At 40.4% G+C, this 21,241-nt stretch overlaps 1 protein-coding gene across 6 annotated transcripts in view; it reads left to right on the plus strand.

Annotated features, from left to right (window-relative positions):
• adgrb1a (adhesion G protein-coupled receptor B1a) overlaps window positions 1-21,241 on the plus strand; it is a 164,242-nt gene that overhangs the window by 90,222 nt on the left and 52,779 nt on the right. For all 6 annotated transcript variants that reach the window (XM_056434458.1, XM_056434456.1, XM_056434457.1 and 3 more), the window contains exons 12-16: window positions 1,608-1,716; window positions 5,788-5,931; window positions 15,334-15,409; window positions 18,003-18,105; window positions 18,223-18,266. In XM_056434458.1, the coding sequence (XP_056290433.1) occupies window positions 1,608-1,716; window positions 5,788-5,931; window positions 15,334-15,409; window positions 18,003-18,105; window positions 18,223-18,266 (476 nt within the window). The remainder of the gene's footprint in view (window positions 1-1,607; window positions 1,717-5,787; window positions 5,932-15,333; window positions 15,410-18,002; window positions 18,106-18,222; window positions 18,267-21,241) is intronic.

A 21,241-nucleotide genomic window follows, 5' to 3' on the forward strand; every position in this document is an offset into this window, starting at 1 on the left:
TTTTGATTTGTATAGACCGCTAAGAAATAATAATAAGTCAATAATAAAGCAACAGGAGTAGCAGCCTGGAAGTGAGGACAACACATTCAATAATCTTGAAACACGAGAGATATGAGTGTTTTAAAAAAAATACCTGTCCGTCAAAACCATTAAATCCTTAAAAAATAAAAATATTGCTCAGCTGACTCATTCTTTTACAGAGTCTTTTGAGTACCCACGGTTGCGAAGCCTCTTCATATGATTTCGGCTTAGTCTTTGCCAATAAAAATCATAAAAGGTTTCAAACCTATTCATGTCTCTTATACATATATTTATTTACATATATATATCTATATACAGGACTGTCTCCGAAAATTAGAATATTGTGATAAAGTTCTTTATTTTCTGTAATGCAATTAAAAAAACAAAAATGTCATGCATTCTGGATTCATTACAAATCAACTGAAATATTGCAAGCCTTTTATTCTTTTAATATTGCTGATTATGGCTTACAGCTTAAGAAAACTCTAAAATCCTATCTCATAAAATTTTAATATTTCCTCAGACCAAGTAAAAAAAAAGATTTATAACAGCTGAGTGTTTGTCAAGGCTCAGGAAACCCTTGCAGGTGTTTCGAGTTAATTAGACAATTCAAGTGATTTGTTTAATACCCTACTAGTATACTTTTTCATGATATTCTAATATTTAGAGATAGGATATTTGAGTTTTCTTAAACTGTAAGCCATAATCAGCAATATTAAAAGAATAAAAGGCTTGCAATATTTCAGTTGATTTGTAATGAATCCAGAATGCATGACATTTTTGTTTTTTGAATTGCAATACAGAAAATAAAGAACTTCATCACAATATTCTAATTTTCTGAGACAGTCCTGTATATGGATATATATACAATAAATATGGATGTATATATTTATGTATATATTGATATATATATAGACATATATGTATATGTATTTAATATATTATGTATATAAATATATATATTTAACTATATATTTATATACATATATATATTTAACTATATATATTTATATATATAGATATATATATATTAATAAAAGTATGTATATATATTTTTTTATTTATATTGTTATATTGTTATATTTATTTAATTATATATGTTTATGTATATATAGTATATATATATATATATATTTATTATGTATATTGCTCACAATCAAAACAAGGTTTGGCCAGCCCTCTTCTAAAGCCGACCATAATCGTCTCAGCTGAACCCAAACCTGAACTGGTTTCACATTAGAGGCGTCCTCTTCGTCGTGGAGCCAGAGGAGGACAGCCGTCTTCGGAGCGTTCAGCTCCTTTCAGAGTGCGACCCCCAGAGTTTTCAAAATGGAGACGGAGTTAATTTGCGTACACTGTCGGCATCGAAATGAAGATGCACACAATGAAAGATGAATGACGGTCATAGCTGTGCAGAACAGGAGACGTGGTGGCACTGAACCCGTATGGCAATGTTTGCCACAAATAGGATTTCTATGAAAGTGCTTTCCTTTTGTGTACACACACACACACACACAGTATTATATTCACCTGAAATCCATAATCCTTTTTGCTCATTCTGCTTTCATGTGCCTCTGTTTTCTCAGCTGGGGCCAACCATCAAAGAGCTGTTCCGTCTGTTGGAGGACTTTGTGGATGTCATTGGCCTGAGGATGAAAGACTTTCAAGACATGTATGAAGTCACCGATAACCTAGGTCAGCCTTATCTCCATCTGGCTGATCAAAACAGAAGCTGTTATCACAGCTTTTCTATTTATTTTTAAAGATTAATCTTCATATCTCCAATGGTGACACATCACAAAAAAAAGAAAGAGGACAGGGCAGGAAGGGCCATGACGATGACTCTCAAGGCGGCAAAAGCCAGTGTCTTCATTTATATATTTGGCCGTTTCTTACGTTGTCACACATATATTAAAATATATTAAATTGTTGTGTATATTAGCTGATTTAAAAAAATTAAGAAATGCTAAAGATGTTTGAGGTTATGTAGAAATAATGACACCAATCCATGCAGAGAAAGGCTGCGCCCCCATAAGTCACACTCCAATAACTCAATAACTCCAATAGAATCCTGCACTACACTATATTCGGTTTTAGCTTGTCACATATTAAAATATGAAACATTGGTCACTGGTTCTGTCATGTACCTCCTGTGAAATATTGTTTTCAGCCGAGTCCGCCTCACCAGTGCAAAGCATTTTGGGCTGAAAACAAAAGATGTCATGCGCAGCATTGTGACATCAGTGTCTGATTTAATATAGAATACATACAATTCAGTTTCTGAACTTACACTTAAACTTATATTTAAATGATTTTTTAATGGATGCTTATTTTAACCCTCCTGTTACCTTCAAATTTACTAACATCTTTTACCTCTGGGGTAAATTTGACCCCAGCAATTAACACCGAGTGAAAATTATTAGAATGTATATTGTTTAAGTGTGAGGTATGTTTGTTTGTTTGTTGACTACCTAAATAGCCCTTTAAATAAATGAAAAAGTAGATATTTCTTATATGTTTTACACAGTGAAAAACAGCCTGGGGTCAAATTGTACAGGACTGTGAAAACATATCATCATGTGAATTTTATGTTTTCCCAGTTGTCCCCAATACATTAGGAAAAGTCATGAAATATGAAGCATAAAAAAATTATGTCAATCATTTTTTTTAGAGACGTTAAACATTGAATCGGGTCAAATTGACCCCAAAGGTAACAGGAGGGTTAAACATATGTATATTTTTTTTATGCCGTACCCCCCGGAGTGCCTTCACGGGAGAACCACTGTGTTAGCTGATAAGTAACGTAACTTTTTTTTTTTTATTAAGAAATGCTAAAGATGTTTGAGTTTATGTAGAAATAATAACACCATCAGTCCACTAGATCCTTAAAACTTTCATATTTTAATGGGCACTATCAAAGCAGCAAGAGGCTCACCGTTCCCCCAAAAGTCATCTCCAATAACTCATAATCCTAAACTACCGTATTTTTTGCACTATAGGGCGCACTTAAAAGCCTTTAATTTTCTCAAAAAACGACAGTGCGCCTTATAATCCGAAGCGCCGTATATATGGATTAATTCTGGTTTTGCTTACTGACCTCTAAGCGATTTTGTGTGGTACAAGGCGCTCACGGCGCTAAGTCAAAATGTTTTAGTACGACTTTGGTAAACTACAAAGCCGCACCGCTTGCAGCATTACGGCTACCGTAGCCAGGAGCGTCGCGGAGTAATACATACTGTGCTTCACCATAATATTACAGTGTGTGTATAAGGATCCCAAAATGGCACCTGTCAAAAGACACGCTTACGACGCGGACTTCAAACTCAAGGCTATCAGTCACGCAGTAGAACATGGGAATAGAGCAGCTGCGAGAGAATTCAACATCAATGAATCAATGGTACGGAAGTGGAGGAAGCAAGAAGATGACCTGCGCCAAGTAAAGAAGACCACACAGAGTTTCCAAGGAACAAAGCGAGATGGCCACAGTTAGAGGACAAAATTGAACAGTGGGTTATTGAACAGAGAGCAGCAGGTAGAAGCGTCTCTACAGTCTCTATTCGACTGAAGGCAACAGCGTGAGCACGGGACATGAATATCAATGACTTTCGAGGCGGTCCTTCTTGGTGCTTTCGTTTTATGAAAAGACGTAATCTCTCTATCCGCACACGAACTATCGTCTCGCAGCAACTGCCAAAAGATTACGAAGAAAAGTTGGTCATTTTCCGCGCATACTGCAAAAACAAGATCACTGAAAAGAAGATCCAGCTTTTTTTTCCGCTTAATGCGCCTTATAGTCCGGTGCGCTTTATATATGAAAAAAGATCGAAAATAGACCATTCATTGACAGTGCGCCTTATAATCTAGTGCGCCCTATAGTGCAAAAAATACGGTACTCTATATTTCCATTTGCCAAGTAAACAAAGCTAGTCTTTAGTAACTGGAGGTTCTGGGTTGAGTCTGGACCTGGATCGGTCAGACTGGGTCAGACTGGGTCCCACTTTGGGTTTTTCCTCTGGTTGGGATTTTCTCCAACGTCCTTTGTTATGAGTTTAACTCATTTCATATAATTGTCTGGAGGCGGGGCCTGATCTCTACAGCGTCCTATCCGTGGTCAGTACATGTCGGCTCTCTCCAGGGCGGCACATTCACAACTACCTGCTGTCTTTTTCCAGTTCCCAGTGATGATAAACTACTTTTTCATCAAATGGGTGAGTGGGGGGGAGAAATGCAGCGTAGTCATCACAGAGACTCGGCCGATCTCTGTGACCTCCAGATTTTCTTTTTTAAACGAGGCAGCGCTGGAGTTAAGTCGAGGGAGAATACGTGGGAATTGGGGCCAGATGAGAGGTCCCGTTTATAGCGGCGCCACCTCGCTGTCGAGAGCCAAACCGCCGCCCACCGGCTGACCCCCGGGCCCCTCCCACACCGCCAACATACGCAATGCTGCACTCATCGGCCGCCAACGGCATCGCGGGGCCCCGTCGTCTTCCTCCAGACTTCTCAGCGTAGTCTGTTGCACAGGATGAGGGATGATCACACTCCAAGTACTTCGTTTTATTCTCCATTTATTTCACTATTTAGCCGTTCGTTAAATTAAACGGATTGATTTTTTTTCGTCTTTTTTTTAAAAATGCAGGTACATTCCGGGGACGGAGATCTAGACAAATAAATATTTGACAAATAAGTCAAATAATTGCATCAATCGATCAGGCAAAGTAAAACAATTTGAAAAATACAAATATCAGAGTGAGAAGTTGCATGTATAAAAAAAAAGAGAATGAGAAATGGCTAAAGAAAAAATTATGATTTTAAAAAATAAATAATCGAAAACAAAAGAGAAAAAAGAACAACAAAAAGAGGAGGGGGGACTGAGGGGGGGGGTGTTGCTCACTGTTGCTACAGAGCGGATCCACCTGAGTCTTTGTCGAGAGGTTCTCGTCAGGAGTCGTAGTCTCTTTGGGAGGGTCAATCTGAGAATATTTTACATTGTTTTCAAGTGTCCGGAAAATCCAATTTTCGGGGAAATCAAATAGATAGTCGTAAATAATAAGACGGTCTTTTCAGATTTGTTACTTCTCCAAATTTGAAGGTGAGTTACTTCGTGTCTATGGAATACAAAATGACCTCCGAGTGGCAGCGGAGCATCAAAACACCTGCATCCATCATCAGCGTTGTCAGCTCACATGTCACACATGCACACACGGAGCAATCACTGAATACTAACACGAGTGGAGCAATATCATGGCGTTCAAGGCTGGAGTACCACTACCCCCCCCCCCCAATCCCCATCCCTATTGCTCCAGGCGTAATGGTGTCAGCTGGTTTATGCTAATTTCAAGTGAAAAGTGAGTCTTGAAGTGTGACTTGTAAAACACAACATCAACGGATATGACTTTTAAGACGGGGCCTGTTTTACCGTTTGACTTTGAGGGTAAACATCCAGTTTCAAGACTTTATTCATTTCAGTTCTGAGCTTACATTTTGTCCGTTCTTTAATGTTTTTGTTTTTTTAGATGTGCTCCGCCCACTTAAGACCGGAGAAAAACACACATCTCACGCGACATGACTATACATTTGAATCAACGCTTTGTGTTCACATGAGGCCCGTGACTTCTGGTGAGATTCTGGTTGAGGTGGTCAAAGCCTTTAGGAGGCTGGTAAGACATATACCGTAATAATGCACATCTGGTGAAAGAAGATGGAAGTATTCATATCAAAAGGTGCATGAAGAGCTCGTCTCAGTGGTCCCTCTCCTCTCCGTTCCAGTGTTCAGCGTCCATAAGCGTCCGATGGTGGGCCACGCAGACATCAGCTTCCCCCTGAAGGGCTGGAGGGGCATGGTGGACTGGGCCCGCAGCTCCGAGGACAGAGTCACCATCCCCAAGAACATCCTGTCCACTGGCAAGCCAGGTGAGGAGATATGAGCCTCTTGGATTATGGATCGGAATATCTGTTATGTATAGGAATATATATTATGTATAGGAATATATATTATGGATAAGAATATCTATTATGTATAGGAATATCTATTATGGATAAGAATACCTCTGCATATCATTTAAGAGCAAAACATGTTCCCACGGACACTGATTACAGCCGGCCTTTCAGTCTGTGTGAGCGTGTCTGTGTGTCTATGTGTGTGTGTGTCTGTGTATATGTGTGTGTGTCTGTGTCTATGTGTGTGTGTGACTATGTGTCTCTGTGTGTGTGTGACTATGTGTCTCTGTGTGTGTGAGTGTCTCTGTGTCTGTGTCTGTGAGTGACTATGTGTGTCTGTGTGTGTGTGTGACTATGTGTGTCTGTGTGTGTGTGACTATGTGTGTCTGTGTGTGTGAGTGTCTATGTGTGTGTGTGTGTCTGTGTGTGTGTGTGAGTGTGTGTCTGTGTGTGACTAGGTGTCTCTGTGTGTGTGTGTGACTATGTGTCTGTGTGTCTATGTGTGTGTGTCTGTGTGTGTGAGTGTGTGTCTGTGTGTGACTATGTGTCTGTGTGTCTGTGTGTGTGTGTGACTATGTGTCTCTGTGTGTCTGTGTGTGTGTGTGACTATGTGTCTCTGTGTGTCTGTGTGTGTGTGTGACTATGTGTGTCTGTGTGTGTGAGTGTCTATGTGTGTGTGTGTGTCTGTGTGTGTGTGTGAGTGTGTGTCTGTGTGTGACTATGTGTCTCTGTGTGTGTGTGTGACTATGTGTCTCTGTGTGTGTGAGTGTCTGTGTGTCTGTGTGTGTGTGTGTGACTGTGTCTCTATGTGTGTGTGACTATGTGTCTGTGTGTCTATGTGTGTGTGTCTGTGTGTCTGTGTGTGTGAGTGTGTGTCTGTGTGTGACTATGTGTCTCTGTGTGTCTGTGTGTGTGTGACTATGTGTCTCTGTGTGTGTGTGTGTGACTATGTGTGTCTGTGTGTGTGAGTGTCTATGTGTGTGTGTGTCTGTGTGTGTGTGTGAGTGTGTGTCTGTGTGTGACTATGTGTCTCTGTGTGTGTGTGTGACTATGTGTCTCTGTGTGTGTGTGTGACTATGTGTCTCTATGTGTCTGTGTGTCTATGTGTGTGTGTCTGTGTGTCTGTGTGTGTGAGTCTGTGTGTGACTATGTGTCTCTGTGTGTGTGAGTGTGTCTGTGTGTGTGTGTGTGTGACTATGTGTCTCTGTGTGTGTGTAACTATGTGTCTGTGTGTGTGAGTGTCTGTGTGTCTATGTGTGTGTGTGTGTGTGTCTGTGTGTGCGTGTTTTTGTGGGTGTGGATCTCCGTGTGTGTGTGTGTGCATGTTTGTGTGGGTGTGTGTGTGCGTGTGTGTGTGTGTGCGTGTGTGAAAACAAGCTGAAATAGTGCAACAGGACAAGACAGTGTTTACTGGCATAAATCTGCAATCAGCAATCATCAATTTAATGTTGAGAATAAAACACGCAGGAGAAAAACATCATCCGTCACCGCCCAGAGTTCAGCTGCTGCACAACAACAACAAAAAAGACACATTGTCTTCCAGGAAGCCGGAGTTTGGTTCATAAATTGTTAATACAAAGCACATCTGCCTTTAATATTGTGCCGGCGCTGAATTGCAAAGCAGGAGTATTTCCATACTCGTGATGCTCGCAGACGGAAAGGAAATTATAGAACGTGGTCCGGCAGCACGGACGAGCAGGAATGTGTGTGTCGTCGGGGGGTCTCCGGAAATATTGTGATGATTTATCGCTTAGAATTGTCACTAAAAAGCTTGTTTCTGTTGGTGTTTCCTCTCGTGTCTGATATTGTTTCTGTTCAGGCTTTTTTCTCTCCGTGGCGCCGTTGCAAATGTTTCATTGTGAAAAATCCTGTGTGTGTGTGTGTGTGTGGTTGTGCCGTAAGTGAAGCGCTAATTCCCAGTCCTCCTATCAGAGGCCCCTATCCATTCGTTGTGGATTTGCCTTTCCGTGTCCTCTTTATTAGGTACACACGGGTCGTCCAACGACATCCAATGACATCCAATACAGTGCTTCTGTCATAAAGGTGTCTTTTATGATGCATGAAACGTTCAGTTTTTGTTCAGTTGAGGGCATTGTCAGGTCATATGTATATGTATATATATATATATATATATATATATATATTCATATATTTATATATTCATGTATATATATATATATTTATATATTTATACATATTTATATATATATATATTATTATATACATATATTTAGATGTATTTATTATATATATTTCTATTTTTATATATTTCTATTTTTATATATATAAAAAAATATATGTACACACATATACAGGACTGTCTCAGAAAATTAGAATATTGTGATGAAGTTCTTTATTTTCTGTAATGCAATTCAAAAAACAAAAATGTCATGCATTCTGGATTCATTACAAATCAACTGAAATATTGCAAGCCTTTTATTCTTTTAATATTGCTGATTATGGCTTACAGCTTAAGAAAACTCAAATATCCTATCTCTAAATATTAGAATATCATGAAAAAGTATACTAGTAGTGTATTAAACAAATCACTTGAATTGTCTAATTAACTCGAAACACCTGCAAGGGTTTCCTGAGCCTTGACAAACACTCAGCTGTTATAAATCTTTTTTTTTACTTGGTCTGAGGAAATATTAAAATTTTATGAGATAGGATTTTAGAGTTTTCTTAAGATGTAAGCCATAATCAGCAATATTAAAAGAATAAAAGGCTTGCAATATTTCAGTTGATTTGTAATGAATCCAGAATGCATGACATTTTTGTTTTTTTAATTGCATTACAGAAAATAAAGAACTTTATCACAATATTCTAATTTTCTGAGACAGTCCTGTATATAAATATATTTTTATATTTTTTATATATATATATATGTGTGTAAATGGGAAGAGAAAAGCATTTGAATAATAATCCATTTAATATATTTTTATCGTACTCGTACTTTTATATATTTCTATTTATATATATTAAAAAATATATATACACACATATATATATATTTGTATATTTATATATTTTATATTTTTATATATATACATATATATATGTGTGTGTGTGTAAATGGGAAGGGGAAAAGCATTTGAATAATAATCCATTTAATATATTTTTAATGTATTCAAAGACACTTTACATGTGACATGCATACACCATAGTCGCAGCTATGGGGATTGAAGCACCAATCCCTCGATTGAAAGACAGACCTGCTAACCACTGACCCACAGTCGGCCCAACGGAATCCCCTCTTAGTCCAGTACAGCACCTCCTCTGACTATGCCCTCAATAATGAGCATCATCGAATTGACACATTTCCGGCTCTCGTCCTCAGAAGCTGAGCAGTACAAACTCCATTAAGGTCGAACAGGCCAGATATTTGGGGCGGCTGTAGCTCAGTGGGGTAAGGGGGTCATCCTGCAACCCCAAGGTTGTCGGTTCGATCCCGGCTCTCCCCATTAGTCGATCCCGGCTCTCCCCTTGTGTTGCCTTCGGGTCAATTTGACCCGATTCAATGTTTCACCCTCCTGTCGCCTTCGGGTCAATATGACCCGATTCAATGTTTAACCCTCCTGTTACCTTTATATTTACTAACATATTTTACCCTTGAGGTCAATATGACCCCAGCTATTAAAATCTCCAGAAAATTATTAGAATTAATATTGTTTTCCAAGTTTAAGTGTGAGGTACTTTATGTTTGTTTGTTGACTCCCGAAAGAACACCAACATTAAACATTGAATCGGGTCAAATTGACCCGAAGGCGACAGGAGGGTTAAATATTGAATCGGGTCAAATTGACCCGAAGGCAACACAAGGGTTAAACATTGAATCGGGTCATATTGACCCGAAGGCGACAGGAGGGTGAAACATTGAATCGGGTCAAATTGACCCGAAGGCAACACAAGGGTTAAATGCTCATTTCTTTGCATAATGCAACTTCCACAAATGTACATGTTTTTCTTACTAACAACTCTGGGAATTTTAATTTTTTTATAATATTATTATTTCATTATTATTATAATTATACGGCAATAATGAGCATCGGGTTGCAATTCTGATGTTGTGGTTCTAGATTAAAAAAACGTACATAAAGGAACTTGTTTGCATGCTGTAATGGGAGCAAACATTTGGGTTTTCATGGTCTTCAATGGGGACATGTTTGTCTTTAAAGGTGCTTTAAAATAACAACAAATTTAGTTAGAAAAAGCCCCAATGAGGCACAAGAACTACACTTTCATCACACATCATCTGTGGCAAACACTGAATATAATCTGGATTTTGTATCAATTTTTTTCTCCCCCATTTTAAAACCAATATTCATGTTGAGTCGTGAGCCGCATCACGAGTCGCAAAACATTCCTCGGAGCGAGCCTCCCGACTGCATGGCAGGTGTTAGACACGCCGTCTTCAGGAGCCGTCGCCGGCTTGTTCGTCAGCCGCCACGTCGTCGGCCAAAAAAATACAAAATAAATGCTTCGTGGACGACGAGAGAACGGAGAGAAATGTGTTTTGTCTCGACGCCTCTGAAGGCTTCGTGAAAGCGCGTTACACGGGCCGGAGAGCATTCGCCTCCTCTTTGTGAACCCAACAACAAGCACCGAGAAAACAAATGACTCAGCAGATTATGCCGCATATGTTAATTGCAGCTCGAGTTTCATATCAACGGAATATTTCTTTGCTTTTGATTGTTGGGATAAAAAGAGTGTTTAGATTGAAGCGCTCCAGAGGTTAAAGTTACAGATTGACGGATGGATGTCATGGTATTCATATCTCTTTCTCGTGTGGGTTAACATTGCGTTTTGTTTTAGAGGAAGAAAATGTGAAAAGAAATACATCAAAAAAATACATATATTATATTCTTCATACATTTCTTTTTGTTTGTGCACAGTGTGACAGGGATGTGATCTTAAAGGGATAGAAAAGGCTTTTTTTTATTATCCATATCGACTTGCAAATATTCAAATTGTGTCTTTATGAGATAAGAAAAACATACACCATCGTCATATTATAACTTTCTCGTCGGCCCCGAATGAACATTGGCATGTAAATAATCAGAAGTTGTGTTTGAATGCAGTGTTACTCAGCAACACATGCATTGTGGGTTTCTTTGAGGTAGCGTACGTCTACCAGCTGTCTGCACTATCGCCGCTGGAGCATCGCAACCCGTCTTGTGTTACTGCCCCCTGTTGACCGGGGGTGGAAGCGCACGAGTAAACAACTCCTCGGACGCCGTGTATCCGAGGGGACGCACGGCAAATTAATTTAGAGGCAAAGTGAAATTATTTGCGAATTGAAGCCTCCATCGAGAAGGCAAGATACATCAAAAACGCTCCCCCCCCCCCATCCCCCTCCTCCTCCATACAGGCACATGACCCCTCTCTAAGACAGACACACAGCGTCTATCGAATCGCGGGTTGAAGTCCCTGCCGGCTTGTTGGGCACAGACAATCTGGCTGAGCATATAGGATGAGCAGGACACATAATACTCCATCCTCCCCCACACACACACACATACACACACACACACACACACACACTCATCTTACCGGTTCCCCCCCCCCGATGCCCACGGGAGCTCAGCTGTTACCCCGGAGCTACAGCCCCAGCATGCCGCCTGGCACGCCGCTGCCGGGCTGCCGACGGAGCAGAAGAGCTGGATGTCTTCAGATGGCTCGGCAGATGGGAGTTTTTTTAGTTTTATTTTGGTCCCACCTTTGACACCGCTGCCGAAAAAAAGAGAGAAGCTTCTCGTCGCGCCCGGGGCCTTTTTTTCACCAGCCTCCATGTAGTCCAGCAGTCTCGAGAGTTTCGACACATTTGTTTCCGGCGGCTACGCGACGGGCAGCAGGGGGCGCCGTAGAGACGCAGCGATCAATATCAGCCGATAGATGACCTGAGGGCAGAAATGACTTATTTCAAGCTCCCCCCCCCCTACTGGGAGCCAAAACCAGGCACCGGGCTGCTGACTTTGCCGGACTGACAGACTTTTCCGCAGTAAAATGAGGACCCTGGTGTTCAGAAACAGTGGCGTACCACAGGAAGTCAACAAATGGAAAGGTCTCACACCCGGAGCATCTTTTAACTACACGCAGGCCGTAGACGCGGAACTCCAGCCACTCACTGCAAAGCGGATCATGACCACGTGGCCAAGGTGGGCCGATGAAGCGCTGCTTAAAATCAAATCTCAAAATCAAATCTCAAAATCAAATCTCAAAATCAAATCAAATCTCTAAAATCAGAGATTTTTTTCATTTGTTTACCTTTTTCTTTATTTTTTATATATATTTCAGTTTTACTGAACAAAAAAAAAACGCGAGAAAACTTTGTATATGACAAAAAGAAAATTTTTGATAAATCTAAAAAAATAATACAATAATAAAAAAAATACAAGAATACAAATAAAGAAAAGTCAGACATGTGTAGAACATATATTGTAAATGAATCGGGCGTCACCCATTTTTGATCAATTCTTCTCAGGTCAGCTGAGAACATTCAGTCCATTTCCCCCAGCGTTGTTCGTGGGACCCTGCTTTGATCCTCAGGAAGAGAGCACATTTGAGGTGTGATGTCGGAGTCCGTCAGTCCATCTCTTGTATCCCCCCCCCCCCACATCCTTTCACTCGAGGGACATTTCCATCAGAGGGAGCCCTGACCTTTCCTTCTATCCTCTCGGCCAGTGGCTCCGGCGGAGTTTAAAGCCAAACTATTTCAATGGCGTCCTATATACTTCTCGCACTATTAGCGGCTGACATTTAGCCATTCGTTCGCATTTGCATTCTGTAATTGCCTCTTCGACGTTGTACTTTTTTTTCTTCCAGGGGGGGTTGGATTTAAATGGTGCGCCCTTCCCACGAGAGAAAAATAAATAAATGATGCACGCACGTACCGACGCGCCCGGAGCGGACGACACAACAGCGTTCCATTTTTCGGGATCACGAGTTCAGAAGCATGTGGCACGTTGACTTCAGCCTTCATTAAAACAAACGTGATGCCAGAGTCCTCCGGGCCGGGCTGTAAAACCAGGACTCCGGTTGATTCTCGGTTGTAAGTCTGACGGAGCGGTTGCTCAAGGGCAGTTGTTTCTCTATCTTACTCCACAAAGTGGCCTTTGTGTCGTAAGATAGAGAGACTCGAAAACAGTAGGAGGTTCATACAAAGCAAGGCATTGTATTCACACAGCACCATTGAGAAAACAAGACCATTTCGAGTGTGTTACAAGGGTGTCGCAATATATTGACTCTAGTGAACGTAAGATGTAAAAAAGAAAGTGCATGAAAAAGGACGATCGAGGTCAAAGGTGAGAACGAGTAAATAATTAGAAATCAGGAAACAAAAAGCTCGCAAATAAATAGTTAGGGATTAAAGATGCATTATGATGTGATGATATGTATCTGATTTATTGTGAAAGCGACAGGAAGCAATAATCGATTAAGCCCCGATTCATAGGAGCTTCTGCCACTGGCTGTGACTTGACGGCATGTATAACGTTTTTTTTTTGTGCCATAACCATAATGTCATTGTGTATTTGACCTTTTAACTAGTTTATGTTAAATAAAAAAGATGTTGGCACTGAAAATAACATGTTGATCCGTGTATAATCTCATTTTGAAGATGGACTTCTTCTCTTTACCTTCGCATTGAAAATGCTGAATGTTATGTTTTGATCGCCGTGTATTTATTTATTTATTTATTTGTATGCGTGTTATTCGCATAACAAAAAAAGTTTTAAACCGAATCGCATGAAATTTGGTGGAATGATTGGTTATTATCCGGGGACCATTTGATTATATTTTGGGATCGATCGGGTCAAAGGTCAAGGTCAAGGTCATGAAAAGGTCAAAATATTCTTGAGTCGCATGAAATCTGGTGGGAGGATTGGTTATTATCTGGGGGCCATTTGATTAGATTTTGAGATCAATCAGGTCAAAGGTCAAGGTCATGGAAAGGTCAAAATCTTCTTGTTACCATAGCACGGCCAATTTGTATCCAAGTGGCATGCAACTAATGCCAAAATGTTCATAATTCAATGCCCAATCTTGTGATATGCGAAGGTATGCGCTCTACCGAGTGCCCGTTCTAGTTTTTAATGATTTTATGTTGGATGGTGTCACAACATGCACCGAGTAAATCTCCTAAAACTTAAGAAATAACCTGAAACCAGACGGTTTCTATGCAGACTTTTCATATGAGTGATAATATTATATTAATATTAGCAGAATTCAGGAGAAGCACACAACAGGGATTCTTAGTAAAGCAAGCTCAACATATGTTATTTCAGTTGATTCCACTCAGTTCCTATTGACCCGCACAGGAAGACATTTTTAAAAAGGAGTGTTTGTCATTGTTGTTGCACTTTTCGGGTCGCAGTAAAGCCGATACTCTGAGAGCAAAGGACACGATGTGGTGATACGTGACGTCACTGTGACCTCAGGTTCCTCTTCTTCTCTGAACACCAGACTCACAGAACGATTTGAGCTCATTTCTTCAGATTTGACGCACACACAATCTGACCTCAGGTCACACGTTGGTTGCAATAACTCAAACGTACGAATGAAAAACTAATGTGGAAAAGATTGTTGGACACACATGTAAACTGAAACTGAGAAACCAGGCGGTAATTCAGTTTTTTTTATCATTTCTTTTTTTCAGGCTGCTGTCTGTTACTATAGAGATGCTGTGTGTGCATGCATAGGGGTGTGTGTGTGTCTGTGAGTGTGTGTCTGTGTGTGCGTTGGTATGTCTGTGTCTGTATGTGTGTGTATGTGAGTGTGTGTGTGTTTGAGTCTTTGAGTGTGTCTTTGTGTGTGTGTTTGTGTGTGTGCGTAGGTGTGTCTGTGAGTGTGTGTGTGTGTGCGTAGGTGTGTCTGTGAGTCTGTAAGTGTGTGTGTGTGCGTAGGTGTGTGTGAGTGTGTGGGTGTCTGTGAGTCTGTGTGTGTCTGTGTGTGCGAAGGTGTGTGTGTCTGTGTGTGTGTGTGTATGTGTCTGTGTTTGTCCGTGCGTGTGTGTCTATGTGTCTGTGCGTGTGTGTTTATGTGTCTGTGTGTGTGTGTGTGTTTCTGTGTGTCTGTGTGCGTGTGTGTGTCTGTGTGCGTGTGTGTGTCTGTGTGTGTGTGTGTGTGTGCCTATAAAGCAGTGTGAGCCAGTCAGCATTCATAGCTGACTGGTCATGTCGGCCACCTCCAGTGTAAAGAGCTCTCGGTGGACACAGCATGGCTGACCTGCCTTCTCTTCTCCAGGCGGCCGCCGCGCTCACACAGACCGGAGCCCTCGAAAACACTCCTCTCTTATTTTGACTTTAACCTCCCTGCTCTGTATGTGTGTGTCTGTGTGTGTGTGTGTGTGTGTGTGTGTGTTCTTCCCCTACACAGAAGCAGACGAGTCCTCGACGTTTGTGACCGGCATCGTGTTGTACAGGAACCTGGGCAGCATCCTGGCTCTGCAGAGGTGAGACCGACCGACTGACTGGCTGACTGACGACTGACCGACCGACCGACTTTTTTACAAGCTCTACCGGGAGATCACACAGGCGTCTGTTGATGGTTGAGCACGTTTCCCTCCGGTCATGAAAAATGCCAACATCGTTTAAAGGGGTGTGTTCATATACTGTATGTGGGAGTCAGGGAATTAAAAAAATATTTAAAATACATTATTTCACAGTTCTGTTCGGGTACATGGAATACTTACTAAACGGGAATGTAACAGAATGGATTGGATATTCTTGTTCCATGAAAAAATTCAAATTAATATTGCATCATGCTTGATAACTCGATGTTTAGCACACGATGACAGAGATGGAAATTTCTCTCTATTGGAATTATTGGCATGAAATTTTGCACGTACGTGCACGCACGATGAATTTTTATTCATTTTAACGACTTCTACATAAACGTTGGTTTATGACCTGTGAAACATCCCCATCAACCTCAGCAGTTCTTCCGCGTGCCGTTAATTAAAATGCTCAAGAGATTAGATGAAGGTGGACGTGCTGAACATCGTCACGTTGGCATCATGGTCCTCGTTAGCACGTTAGCATGTAGCTCGCCAAGAGCTGCCTCACGGGCCAGCACGGCTGCAGACGAGCTTTCGGTTTTGAACAAAACATTTTCACATAGATTATTTACAATAAAAGTCCCACGTTATTTTGTTATTCAACCCTCCTGTTACCTTTGGGGTCAATTTGACCCCATTCAATGTTTAACGTCTCTAAAAAAATTATTGACATCATTAATTTTGCTTCATATTTCATGACTTTTCCTAATTTATTGGGGACAACTGGGAAAAGATCGAATTCACATGATGATATGTTTTCAATGTCCTGTATCCAACTTGTACCCATCGGTGTTCTTTGGGGTCAATTTGTAACGCATACAAGAAATATCCACTTTTTTATTTATTTAAAGGGCTATTTAGGTAGTCAACAAACAAACATAAAGTACCTCACACTTAAACTTGGGAAACAATATGAATTAAAATAATGTTCTGGAGGTTTTAAATACTGGGGTCAAATTGACCCCAAGGGCAAAAAGATTTTAATAAATTTGAAGGTAACAGGAGGGTTAAAAAAAAAAAGCTTTTATTTTGAAGCAGCAGTTTGGATGAAAACACGTCCAATTGTTTAAAAAAAATATATTCTAATCACTTGACTAAAGTACTTTTCAACAATAATTACCCAATGTTGGATTGTGTGCTTTAATCTCTACGAGGGAGATTTCTAGAAGGAAGTAGCTGCTGATGATTAACATATATGTGTGTGTGTGTGTGTGTGTGTGTGTGTGTGTGGATACTTGTACGCGTGCCTCTGTGTGCAAAAAGCCTGCTATCTATGACCGCGGCTGATTTGGTTATTATGCTAATGTGTTAAAGCGCTTAATGAACTGGTAACGCACGGGGACAGGAAGCAGACCCTCGCTCCCACTGACGCCGCTGCTTTCCATATCTCTCAGCTCTACTTTAATCCTTGTTCCTGTATTTTGAATCCAACCCCTCCCCTCTCCCCAAAGAACATAAAAATTTTTTACAAAAAAGGGAGATGAGTTTGAGGCGAGAGACGAGACGACACAAACCGTTCCGTTGACTGATTGTGTTCTGGAAAGGTGCGAGGGCGATTGTGCGTACGGGGTACAGTGAGGATGTGAAGGAGAACCCAGCAGCACGGGCTGTTGAACATGTTTGACCCCCCCCCCCCTCCCCCGATTGTCTCCTTCCGCATGATTGATGGCACCTAAAAAGCAGAAATTGCAATGCATACTAAACAGGAAGAAACGATTAAAAAAATAGAACGAGGGAACGCCCCCGACATGTTGAAACATAAGCTATTCAAAGACATCGTGGAACTCCTCGGGGTTTATCTCGGCAGGTTGGGGTTCTACGTCCGCTCCGAGAGCCGAGCACGCCGATTACGAGGCGATAATTTGTTCCATATTTAATTTTTTCCGTTCGGACAATCGAGGCGCTAATCGAGGATAATTTGTAAGCGGAGCAGACACGTTGACGCGTTTCTTTGCGCCCTCAAATCTGACGTTGCCAATGAAAGCGAAAGGGCGCGGCGGTGGCACCCCGAGATAATATTCACGGTGGTTATTACATTTTAATGAAATTATTATAGAAATTATTCTGAAAATTGCTAAATATCTGCTAAATTAATTTTTTTCCATCAGCCCCACATACTTATAAGTTAAGTTCTTATATAAATTATTAGCTTGCTAATGTACTGATACCTCACATGGTAACGTGTGTGTGTCTGAATTTGTGTATGTTCGTGTGTGTGTGTGTGTGTAAACTCGTTTTGACGGGTTTTATGTGATTTTTTTATTTATTTTTAATACAAAAAGGTAATTGAAAAATAAAAAATAATTTAAAAAATCACTTAAAACCTGTCAAAACGAGTTTACACAGACATTCAGACATTCAGACACACACACAATGTAAATGCTTGATATCAGTGAGTTAGCATCATCATTGGGGGGTACTTTGACCATGTCCATATTATTCTGAATGTCCAATGACCCTCTCTCTCTCTCTCTCTCCCTTCCTTTAGAAACAGCACCGTCCTGAACTCCAAGGTGTTGTCGGTGACCATCAAGCCCACGCCGGCGTTCCTCTCCGCTCCGGTGGTGGTCGAGTTCTCTCACATGTACAACGTGAGTGACTTTGGTCTTGAAGCAATTTCAGTCGCTAAGCTATTATTTTTACTTCGATGTTTATCCGATACTCTGTCACGGCGATTATCTGTGATTTTGGTTTTTTTTCTTCATTAGGGCACCACCAACCAAACCTGCTTAACCTGGGACGAGAACGACAGGTGAGATTGAACATATTGTTGATTGCAGCCTAATGTGGTGACCCGATATGACCCTGTGGATTATGATATCCATATTAGAAACTGAGAGTCAGGATATTTCTGCCTCTACTGCCTGAAAATATTGTTGAACTGAATTTACTGTGCACTACTAATGCTGCCAGTTACTAATATGTTGTTGACTTACTATCCGCTATCCATAATAAGGTCATAAGCAGGATACTGTAGGAAATGAAGGGCCAGATTGTTGTGAAATGTTCCCTAGAGGATGAACCTCAACACATGCTGGGACCTGATTATCATCCTTTTAGTTCCACTGTCAAACTAAAGGTTTCCAGAATGTCAAAGTTAGACATGTATTCTCTTCCTGGCTCAAGGACTCACCCGAGAGTCCAAGAATAGGAACAAACTTTAGTATTTGTGTTTCCATGCGTATTTTCATAATGTGCATTAAAGCAAAAACCTCCTTGGAAAATTTGAAAAAATAATAATTGAAGAACATGTTGGATGGTAGTGACAAGTTTAGTGGAAATGTGGCATATCTGAAGAAAAACAGGGTCAACTTAATTCATAAATACTTGACTTAATCATCCCCTAAGCTTCTTCTTCAATATAAATATGGATATTGTTTTAGTTATAATGGCTCACAACTGAAGAATTAGGACCTCCTAACAGTATCTGCGTACCTATAAAAAAAAAGTATCCTCTGTAAATCGTAGATTTCCCTCAAAATGAATTGATGTCACGTTATCCACGTAAACGTGAACAAGACCTCCCACACAGGACGGGCTGGAGGAGCGGTGAACGGAATAATAATCAACCAACATTAATTTGACCCAGGAGACGTATGTTTGAGGTCAACATTGACTTATTCCTCACATAACTTGCATATCTATTAATCTATTAATAAACCCGACTATGTGGTTATGTTATCTTAACAAAAGTATTTCACCATGTGACTTTTCTCAAGATCTCATAGCTAGAACCTTTCGACATTTTCACTTTGAGTTTTCTTATTTTTAGGCTTAAATAAACAAAAACATTTTTAGGGTGAATAAACAATATGGTATTAGGTTTATTATTTCACAGACTACAAGTCAAACGGCTTCATTCTAGCAAGCTGAGCTGACACTGGCTGGTCCAAACTCCATCTGTAAGTATTCAACAGAATACTTGCAAACACACACGTTGTAACAGGAGTTTATGAAGTAGCATGGAACTTACTGCTGGTGAAATTATTATTTATTTTCTTCCTTTGGGTCAAAACACATGAATTAAACTTGTGAACCATCACCACCGTAAAGAGCTTTAGCCTCAAACAAGTCCATTAATCTATTACGCTTTTATCTAAATGTATAAATGCTCATCCGTCCGAAACAAGATCCGTAGCCGTAAAAAAAACTGTGATTCCTTTTTCCTTTTCAAAATAAAAGTCTGATTTATGTATTCGAGAGAAAGTTGCATAAAGCCTCTATAAATTCTTCATACAATACAATATCATCCAGGCATATGTCAAAAACCAATAAGGCAAATACAAAGCAGGCAATCAACCCAAAACAATAAACCTCCCATGGGTTTATTTACACATGTTGTCTACAAAATAAAGTTCCTGGCTCAACAAGTGGATGTTTTAGAGCCATCGTGTTTCCTCTGGAAGTTCCGCGGCGGGTCGGTTTGTTTTTCATTTATTTATCTCTTTTCGAAGCCAGTGTTCGGTGTGTTGGACAGCTCTCGGCTGGAAAAAGCTCAGACGCAGCATGTGGAAAATTAAAAGTGTCGCTCACACGCTTTGCCTCCCACTCACACACACACACACACACACACATCGACACGCGCGACGGAGAGCAGTTCAGAGTCTACCGAGGGAAGAAGAGCGCGACACCAAATAAATATTAAAAAAGTTAAAGTGCTCCACTTGTTCAAGACGAGAACACGGACGTGTGTGAGACGGTGAGCGTCGAGCGAGGGGAAGAACGAAGGTCGGAAGAAAGAGGCAAATGTTTGGCCGCCTTATTGCGAGTGCAGGTCTGGACATTTGCATTTAGACGCACTTGTGTTGCAGAGAGACGAAAAGAAGCAGAACATCGTTGGTTTATGGATTAGAATAAGTTTGGCTCGGCACATATAGACCGAGATCAAGACTCGACGATCTGGGGACGACAAAAGGACAGAGTGAATATTAAGAAATGGACTAAACGTTAATATGAAGATGTGGACATGTCGGTTGAGAGAAGCCGGTCTTCATTTGATTTAGAATCAGCACATTCGTCATAATTGCTCGATTCTTGAGTTGAGTTCGGCAATTATGGCGTTCATGTTTAAGTATTATATAATTTATTTGACACCTATATCAATCAGAATCAGCTTTATTGTCCATGTATGTGTGCACATACTTTACAAATAGCATCTTTATTTGATTTATAATCAGTACATTCGTCAGAATTGCTCGATTCTTGAGTTGAGTTCGGCAATTATGGCGTTCATGTTTAAGTATTACATGATGTCATTTGACTTTATATCAATCAGAATCCGCTTTATTGGCCGTGTATGTGAGCACATAATTTCCAGCAGGATGAATATGAAAAATACATTGAAGACAACAGAATAGCAACATGTATGTACAATATAAACACGTGACAATGAATTGGGGATGTTAGTGCAGAAATATGAGGCCCATTCTCAATCACACTCTGCAGATGTACAGATAAATATTAAACTTCAAATAAACAATTTACACGTGCATTAAATACGCTCATAAGTTTCATGTTTCACTCTTTAATTGCACTCCTTTCTTCCACGTGACATCAGTGAAACTCATTTCCTGCAGACCGTACTCATTAAAAGCTTCACAGGGCTGCAGCCCCTCCCTCTTCTGGTAGGCTTTTATTTTGAAGTAGCTCTGCAGGAAGTGTTGCCATTCATGGACAGCAGATTAACAGGGTTAATTATAATGTGTGTGTATATATATTTATATATAA

Source organism: Pseudoliparis swirei, chromosome 16 (genome assembly GCF_029220125.1).
Source record: "Pseudoliparis swirei isolate HS2019 ecotype Mariana Trench chromosome 16, NWPU_hadal_v1, whole genome shotgun sequence".
Classification (NCBI taxonomy): domain Eukaryota; kingdom Metazoa; phylum Chordata; class Actinopteri; order Perciformes; family Liparidae; genus Pseudoliparis; species Pseudoliparis swirei.